Below are 9,517 nucleotides of genomic sequence, written 5' to 3'. Positions count from 1 at the left end.
TTTTGAATTACAGTAGCCTTGAGATGTAAATACCAAAACTTGTCTACATACTTGTGGATAGACTCATAAGAGAGAAGCTTCAAATTGCACCATTCGGTAAGCACTTTGTCCTTTGCATCGCTTGCAAGAAATTGCTTCATGATGGAAACTCGTAGAGTTTTCCATGTCTTTGGGGCTTCGACGTTGCCACGAATGCTAGCCCACCATTGACAAGGCGGATTTTGGAAGTGCATAGCTACATGGTGTAGCTTGGAGGACTTTGCAAAGCCCTCGTCTCCAAAGGCCGCATCAAATTGCTAGATGAAGGCCAATACTTTCTCGTGAGAAAATAGATACTCTTTCCTCCCTCTTTGAACTTCTTGAGCTTTTGTGACCTTCGCCATGCAGGGTATGATTTACGATGTCCTCCCCTCTTGTATTCTATAGGAGAATAGCCATAGCTTTCGTTAGAAGAAGAGGAAGGAGATTCGGAGTGATGAGGAGAAGGACCGTGGGTTGAACGTTTCCTCTTGGAGGAGTTGGCGATCGTCTAGACCACCCTCTTCGTGGGGCCACATCTTCAGAGGAACTTAAAGATTCATTACTTTCTTGCTCTTTGGATTCCTCCTCTCGTATGGGAGAGAGTCTTGTTTTGGATGTCTCTTCAAGAGGCCTCCTAAGCTCTCTCTCCTCCTGGAGAGGAAGGGAAATCCATAAGCACGAAGTTGTTGAGTAACTTCGGCTTACAAAGCAGGGTTGCCCATAGCTTGCTGCAACCTAGTAAAAAGATAATTGACAAACATGGGGGCATCATCATTAGCACCTTCATGTGCAAAATCAAAGTTATCTATCTTCATTTTACTCTCTTGGTTATTGTCAACCATGTTAACAAAATTCGAGTACTTGCTTAGTGTATGCTTTGGCAATTCAAAACCTTAGTTGCTACTTCTTTTAGCCTTTGAAAATCGGCACTTAAGTATCTACACCCATAGATCGAATTGGTTAATTTAGAGAGTAGTGGAGTGGGTCTAATATTGCACAATTGTCAAGGGATAGCTCCTTTTAGACTTCTTATGGCTCAATAATGGTAAAGCCGTAGGTAAGTCTAAAAAGACTCCATTATTAAGACAAAAGCTCCTGAGGATATCCCACATAGTGGGCTCAACAAAATCGATAATAGATCCTAGCCCCACTTACCCTAATATAATTAACAAAATCAACCATTAATAGGTTACTTAAGGACCTCTCTTCTTTAGCAAGAAAAGAGAAACTAAATGCTCTGATACCAATGTAATGGAAATGGCCTATGAACTTTGAGACTAGCGAAAATTAGAGAAAGCACTTTTGTGAGATTACTTTGTAAGAATAGAGGGTGAACTTAATTGATGGTAGCAACATAAACATAGTATTTAGTTAACTTAGCATGAACAATAATTTTGCAAGAGAGAGTTTAAAGAACATGACAACAATTGAGGACCGGATTTATGTGGAGCCGGTCCCCCCTACACAACAGGCATTTGTATATTAGATTCTCCCATTAAGAGAGACTTGGTACAATACACCTAGGTGATGCAATGAAGATGGAAAGCTTCATGCATGAGGAGCATAACATAAACTTTGCAAAAAGAATTCACTATCTCAAGCCTCAATCCCAAGGCCTCAAACACCTTCGAAGGTGGAGTGAGCGGGGAATGAGGGTAGGGAAGAGGAAGAAGAAACATTCCATAGGAGAAAGAAATAGTTCCTCACTTATCATCACTCTTCTTGCTAGCATACATAATAGCATAGTAATGAAGATGGAGAAGATGGCAAGCTTAAGCATTGAAGCATGGCTCTTGGTTGGATTTGCATTCCATAGCCAAGAGTGTTGGTGTAGGCTCTCAACTTCTCTACTAGCTTGGAGAAGGAGATGGAGCTCTTGCACTTTTCACTTCACACAATGAGAGTGTGTGTGAGTGTGTGTGGGAGAGTATACCCCCCAAGCTATCCCCATTTGCTTTGATCGACTCCCTCTTGTAGCTCAAGCTTGAAGCTCATTGGACCCCTACAAAACTGGCCAATCACATGCAAGATGCATTACAAGCAACAAGGGTAGTCTTGGGACAAGTGTCCCCCTTTCCCCTTTGAGAGAGAGTAGTTGATAAATGCAAAAAAAATTAATTAAATCTACTAAATTATCATTGGACCCCTTGGGAGGCTAACCAATACGCTTTAGGCACGCCATGAGGGCACCATGAGGAGGAACTTGACAAGTGTCCTATATGCTTTCTTTGTATCAAGCTTGCCTTGTGTGAGGGTATGTGTGTTCTGTCTCTAGCCCCCTTGTGTAGGGCTCGCCCCCTCCTTGTAGGGATAGTTGTTGACTTTGTGGAACACCTTACCCTCAAGCACCTTAGTCAGCAAGCATGACAAAGCACCTCAAGCTTGGGTAATGTTCCCACGAGCATCTCAAGCTCCCTAGTCGGCAAGCACGACAAGCACCTAAAGCACCTTAGTCAACAAGCATGACAAGCACCTTAGTCATCAAGCACGACAAGCACCTTATTCAGCAAGCACGACAAGCACTTCAAGCACCTCAAGCTCAACCCTAGCTTACCTAAGGTCAAAGGACTTTTAACACTAACCTTTGGAGGTCATTTAATATGAGAAAATCATTTGGGTTGGTTAGATATTAGATTTTATGACAAATAACACTCTTCTATGGTCAAGACATAAATAAACAACGATTTAAGGACTCAAAATGGAAAATTAAGCTCGCAGCGCAAAGTCACAAACCATAATAGAACTTAATGTCCTTACACTTGATGGAAAGAGAAGAGGAACACAATCCAAGTTTCAAACCCGAAATCAGATTATCCAATCATTGAAAAAGGTGATTACAATTTGGAGTTGCTAAACCACTTGAGCATACATACAAAAAGCTTTTTTCTCCAAAGAGATAAGCCACCTTTTCATACTAAGGTTATTGTCTTTTATACCTAGGGCTTTCTAAATGGCCAGTGGTTAGCTCACATGGGCCTTTACAATAATCATGAAAGAATTACAATTCGCATAACAAATCGGCTACCCTAGAATCCAGATTTACACAGTGTAGCTACACTACCTCGAAAAAATAACAGAGTACAAATATATTAAGAATGTGGTGTCTAGCTAGGTGGGCGCCAGTATGCTGAAATGGCCAAACAATGAACATAGGTAAGCAATGTAACCATCAATTACTTTGAGAGAGTGATTAGGCTTTTCTAGATCTTCTTTCCTAGAGAGTGCATCTAGAGTTTTTTTGTGCTAAAAGGCTTGTTTATCTATACCCTCTTTCAAATCGAATTTTTCACTAGATGCCTTTTAGGGAATTTTGCTTGGGGTGAATTATCTTTAAAAATGTTATGTTGTAGACAAAGTTGGTGATGAATTCAAAATGCTAGTAAGGTTGCATAAGTTCCTCTTTATGGTTGATATTCCTGAAAATGCTAGTTATGTTACATAAGTTCCTCTCTATGGCTGGTATTGCTTAATTTTTGGCTTGGCTAAAAACTCTTGCTTGATCTTTAAAATATGTCTATTTATGTAGGTGAGATCCTCTCAAGCTCCTAGGGTAGCGAATGCTTGGTTCACTTCTTCATATAGTTTCACCTCTCTTTGTTTGCTTGCTGATTCAAATATAGTGGCCTTTCTTCCAAAGCTTGACGTAAAGCTTCTAATCTATGCATGGGCTGGGCATTAGTATTAAAGGATGCACAAGCATCTACCTACCCAAAAAAGGATCCTTTTTGGAACATTTTTTAAAATAAAAACCAAGAGGAGCCAGTAAGCGAGATTTGCATGTGCTTGGTCCAAAAGTAGATCAAACGCTAAGGTTACTGTATGGTAGGCCAAAAACTTATCTGCAACAGGTGCTCTATTCTGTCCTCGTCACTAAATGACACCTTATTTTTAGAGGGGATCTATGGCTGAAAACCAACGTTGTGTGTTGGTGAAGATATCAGCCGTTGATTTCGAATGATGTAAACATCACTAAGTGTACACTTGGGCGAAAGTAAACTCATTGTGAACTAAGTGTAAACTATATGTGAACTTTGCAAGGTCATTTTGGTGGTGTGAACTAAATGTGAACATGGTGTAAACTCGACGTGACGAAACTACTGAATATAATGCTACCTTTTTCCTTGCATAACAAAATGCGTGTGCTAGCGAAGTGGTACGACAATGGTCTCGTGGTGAGGAGGTCGTGAAATTGAACCCCTTCCAATCCATAATTTTTCCTCCAAATGGATCGGACTGTGTACGATAAACAACGATCTGGGACCGTAGATCCCCTAAAAAAAAAAGATGTTAAATAGTGTCGAGGCTACATACCGTTCGTTGCCGCCGTAATGTGCAACGTGTCGCCCAGTTGGCGGCCTGTGTTGGTTCTCCCGCTACGGTTTTCTACTTGGGTTTGCAGAGGATGTCACTTTCCTCCTAGATCTAGGGTTCCCACAGACGCCTCTGGTTCATGGCTTCGGTGAAGAACGAGTCTCTTCTCTCATCGCTGTTTCGTATCTTGTCTCTTCCGGTTGGCCATCGCTTCAAGCCGTGAGGTTTGGCAGAAGCTTAACGGGCTCGCCATGTTTAGTGGAGCTTGGCGTGCAGTGGAGCTTTTTCCATGATCTTTTCATGCACCAACAGAAGCCAGTCCAGGTACGGTTTTGCGCTTTTGATGTAGTATCTTTGTTCATTACAGAACTGCTAAGTAACGCGGTTATCACATTTGCATCAGCCACACTCATGGTGGGCGGAGAACCAGGTGATGATACTGACGATTGCAATTTTCCAAGCGTTCGCAAAACTTTCTGGCGTTCAGCAACATGGAATGCATCAAGTACCCTCCCTTGCGAGGGAAAGGATGGTGCTGTCGTCTCTGCTGAAAGCGCTCCCCCTTGCACCCCATGCTCTCAAGAGCACAATGCATCTATCCGAGCAAGGGTTCCTCTTCTTCCTCTCCAACCTTTGTCCATAGCCAGAAGAAGCTTTGATGATTGGCCTAGTGCTGGCTTGGATGACTCTCCAGATCTGACGTCACCAATTACACCAGGGCGCAGGCGTGTAAAAGCTGGTTTGGACATCAAACTTGACTTGGCTTCTGTACATCGGAGTGTTGCAGAACCTACAGAAATTCAGCGGAGGCGTGATAAGCTCGCTCTCTTCGATAAACAGTGCTCACGAGTTGCTGAGTATCACATCTATCTGGGGAGTGATGCTGTTGCGAGAGATCGTGAAGTTTTGCATGCAAATGGGATCACTCACATCCTTAATTGTGTGGGTTTTGTATGCCCAGAGTATTTCAAAGCGGATTTTGTCTACAAGACCTTGTGGCTGCAAGATAGCCCTTGCGAAGACATCATAAGCTTGCTGTATGATGTTTTTGACTACTTTGAGGAGGTCAGGGAACAAGGGGATCGAGTTTTCGTCCATTGCTGCCAAGGTGTGTCTCGCTCAACTACTCTTGTAATTGCATATGTGATGTGGAAGGAGCATAAAAGCTTTGAAGAAGCTTTTCAGGATGTCAAGGCAGCTCGAGGAGTGGCCAATCCAAATATGGGCTTTGCATGTCAGTTGTTGCAGTGTCAAAAAAGAGTGCATGCAGCACCCATAAGCCCAAAGTCAGCACTTCGTGTGCACAGACTTGCTCCACACTCGCCTTATGATCCATTACATCTTGTGCTTAAGGCATCCATCATTCCAGGGCCTGAATGTCTAGACTCTCGTGGTGCTTTTATCGTACATATAACCTGTGCTATATTTGTATGGGTAGGCCAGAATTGTGATCCGAAAATGGCGCAGGAGGCTGTGGAAGTAGTTGGTCAGGTTATTAGATATGAAAGAGCGGATGTTCTTGTGAAGGTTATTGCAGAAGGTAATGAAGGTGTAGACTTCTGGAATGCTTTCACAGATTACTCAAAAATGTGTCGCAGAGAGGAAGTTGAAAGGGTTCGGCAGGCTGGGATAGGAAGTAGGAAAGTTTCATCTAACGATACTGATTATTCTTTGTATCACATAGCAAGGTTAGGAGGGGTAATTCCTCCAGTCCCTTTTAGCAATGGAGGTATGGGAGCTATTCCAACAAGTGTTCCTGTTCATGATGATGGATGGAGCATGTTGCGGCGCAAAGTTATGTCTAGGGATCTTGCTTATGCCAAGCAGAGCTTGAGTGCATCTCCTAACATCTCCATGGGCTCATCTTCGCCGCACTTCTCTCCGTTTTCTGTTGCCTCGGTGTCGTCGTCCACACCTGCAGGTTCTGACAGTTCATTCGATTCGCCTGTGTCATCAATGTGTACTTTGTCGCCTTGTACCCCAGAAGGGGACCTTCCGGCTTCAGTCAGTTGTTATACCCCATTTATCAATAGTTTGCAGTACACGCCTTCTCTGAAGATTTCAGCTGGTCCATGTGTCAGTAAAGTGTTGGCCTCATCTTTGGCTGAGCGCCGAGGTAGTTTGCCTCCCTGTCTTCAGTTGCCAGGTTTGGATGATGTACCCCCTCCTGCCCCAAGGGGTGCATCTAGGAAACCCAGACTTCCACCTCTAGTCATGAAGGAAAGCTGTAAAACAAAGAGTACAGGAAATCTTTCTGAGGATAAGAATCTCATGCTTGTAGATACCTTGGGTGGGGCAGCAAACTTTGCTGCTGCACCACCTTTGTACGCTCCTGATAGAGTTGTAAGAGATGAGTCATACAAACAGATTGGCAACAGAGCGGCGTTCCCCCATGCGCGCCTTACTACAGCAAATCCAGAGAAGGGGAGTTCCACCTTGTATTTATGGCCAGGACTTGAGCAAGTCGACTTGTTTGATGCAGATGATTTGGACACAAAAGGTGTGTTTCTTCTGGTGGAAACGAGATTTCAAAGAGTTGCCGTCCATGTTTGGGTCGGATGTCAGCTAGCAGCAAACAAACAGATTCAAGGTAAAGCCTCTGCCGATGCCAAAGAAGTGGCTTGGCATCATGTGGGGCAGGATTTTGTTGGTCGTATGCAGCTTCCGAGTGATGCTTCAATAAGCGTATGCGTGCTATACCATTCTTTCGTTCGTAGTTTTGTTCATTTCTATCAAAGTTCAGGCTTTTCATTAAGAAGCTGTGTATTTGGAATAATAAGGCTTTGTTTTGCTCTTCTTTGCTTATATTTTCTGTCTTCTAATTAATTTTTTCTTGAGCAGGTTGTTCAAGAAGGGCAAGAACCAGAAGAATTTTGGGAAGCCTTCAGTCATGGGTGATGGTTTAAGAGTATTGTTTGCTTCTCTGAATGGCACAACAGCAATGCGGCAATCTTTCTGGTCAACTGCCTATCACATGAAGATCATGAACGTGCTGGCCAATTGCCAGCTTACCGCCATTTTTGTTTCTGTAATACAAGCTGAGCTTTTCTTACAAACCTTTTTCAGGACAGGATCATACTTCAAAGCAAACTGCCCAAAGTGTTTGGATAATAGCTGTGGTGGCTTCTTTCTTGCAGCAAGCAGCAAGCTCATCATCCATTATGTCCAAGGACAAAAACAAGAAGTCTCGTTGTTGTAAGATATAACCATTGTAAAGACAAATTGAACGCGAGGGAAATTGCACACTGGGATGACAGTTTGTGCTGTTTGAAGGATAGCAAATGCTCCCTACCTTTTACTTTCCAATGCTTTTGTATATTTTGATGATTCAATGACTGCTCACAGAATCCCGAGCATTTTTCTCCTACATTGATTTAAAATTTATCAATGCTATCAAGCGGATATAGATCAAGCTTCACTCGAGTGTTGCTGAGGGCTACCCATTAGTTATGTATTTGCTCTGCCATTTTCTTCCCTTTGAATGTAAGAGCTGTTTACTGGGTGGCGGCAGCTGACAAAAGCTAAGTGATCGCCATAAGTGCTAACCCAATTAGCTGGGGGAAGTCCCACCTACATGAATGCCCCCCCCCCCCCCCCCCCCCCCCCCCGTTGCCCCCCTTTACCAAAGTAAGAAGTGGGGCTCCAAAAAGCTACGAATTGTGTGCACTCGTGGCCGATGGAATGTGCTTTATCCTTCGCAACTACACGACCAAGTTGCTTCTACCTTTGGGTCATGTGAACATGCACAAGCACCAGCAATGTCTTCCTTTACTTGTCCTGTGTCCTTTCTGCACCTGAACCCAGCCGAGGCTCAAAAATTTCGCCAACTATTTTAAATCTCTGGAGATGCAACCCTACATGAGCAAACTGGTGGGGCTTTTCTGTCAGATTTTAAATTACCATATTCTGAACATGTTGGAAATTGTGGGTTTCCATTGTGATTGAATTTGTAGCTCTAGCCAGTGTTGAATATATTGGGATCTTGTAAAGCATTCCCATCTTATCCTTAGACATTTGGTAGCGTTTTGGATGGATATCTTGTGTACTTGGTGTCCTTATAGTATCACAAATCTGTGTTGTTAGCTTGCTTGTGTTCGGGATAGTCATTTGAAATGCCTCACGAGTGCTATGCTCTGTTTGCCCTCCAAGTTCTTGTTGGCCTCCCAGCAAGTGAGCCAGAAAACAATATACTATTAAAGCAGTTCTGTATTCTTTTTTGCTGTGGTGTATACCAGGTTTTCTCGTCATGCTGCAAATACGTGTGCAGTAAGTTGTTAGCTTGCATGTGTGGAAATGGGATAGTCGTTTGAAATGTGCTATGCTGGCTGTTATCTTAAGTTCTTGTTAGGCTCCAGCAAGTGAGCCAAGGCAATAGAGTATTCTTTTTGGCTTTCTAAAACAAGCCTTGGTGAAGAATAGAGTTGGCCAAATTTTGACTTTCGCATGTCAAGCGTTGAATGCCCGAAATCTTCTTTGGTATTTAAGTTCGTAAATGGATCCTGTCATTTAAGAGTCTTGTATAGCCTTTTGATTTATTTATTTTTGTTCTTAGAATGTCAACGCGACCCTTCAACAGATTTGCAGTTGTGTAGGCAAATTGAGTCCATAACTACTACCTACTACTCGGTCTAACTTCCATTTCTATTAATTAATTTGCCGTGAAGATTCCTTCTTCCTTAACTTTCAAAACGTTGGAGCCAATACACATGCTCTGTTCGTCGTCCAACCACATTGAGTGCTCCTTCCCCTGCTCGGCTATGAGCCTCGCCCTTGATTCGTTGCGGTTTTTGCAATGTGTCCCCCTCCTTCCCAATCGCTTGCGGATAGAGCTCGTCCCTATCCCTTCTGAGCTCTCTCTCTCTCTCTCTCTCTCTCTCTCTCTCTCTCTCTCTCTCTCGCGCATGCCATCTGCCTCAGACCTTGGTCCGCCTGTGTTACCTGCCCCGCCATACCAAAGGGCCCCCTGATCAGCTGTTCGCGTCTTCTCACTGCACTCAAACATTGGTCCGCCTGTGTTACCTACCCCCTCCCCCGCCATACCAAAGGGCCCCCTGATCAGCTGTTCACAAACCATCTTGCTTAGCAACCAGCATTGCCTACTGCCTCGCGAAGATCATTAAAGACAAATTCTGCTCGTTTTGTTGCATCCCTTGGCGTTGACGCACGGCATCAGCTTCTCCCGAGT

General features: G+C 43.6%; 1 protein-coding gene across 1 annotated transcript; it reads left to right on the top strand.

Moving 5' to 3' along the window:
* The first annotated feature begins 4,346 nt into the window (after positions 1–4,346).
* On the top strand, positions 4,347–7,755 carry LOC147422120 (protein-tyrosine-phosphatase MKP1-like). Its single transcript, XM_086503172.1, has 3 exons — positions 4,347–4,656; positions 4,736–7,017; positions 7,174–7,755. The coding sequence occupies exons 2-3, from the start codon at positions 4,744–4,746 to the stop codon at positions 7,228–7,230; spliced, it is 2,331 nt and encodes a 776-aa protein (XP_086359298.1). The 5' UTR covers positions 4,347–4,656; positions 4,736–4,743; the 3' UTR covers positions 7,231–7,755.
* The last annotated feature ends 1,762 nt before the right edge of the window (positions 7,756–9,517 follow it).

This window comes from Adiantum capillus-veneris, chromosome 27, assembly GCF_014529385.1.
Source record: "Adiantum capillus-veneris isolate H3 chromosome 27, ASM1452938v2, whole genome shotgun sequence".
Lineage (NCBI taxonomy): Eukaryota > Viridiplantae > Streptophyta > Polypodiopsida > Polypodiales > Pteridaceae > Adiantum > Adiantum capillus-veneris.
The sequence above is the reverse complement of the archived record's forward strand: the minus strand, read 5'-3'. Positions and strand labels throughout refer to the sequence as shown.

Excerpts from the sequence above, each read along its gene's own strand:
- LOC147422120 (XM_086503172.1), top strand. The coding sequence starts at position 4,744 with ATGGTGGGCGGAGAACCAGGTGATGATACTGACGATTGCAATTTTCCA. Across the intron at positions 7,018-7,173 it reads CGAGTGATGCTTCAATAAGC|GTTGTTCAAGAAGGGCAAGA; the intron begins GTATGCGTGCTA and ends TTTCTTGAGCAG.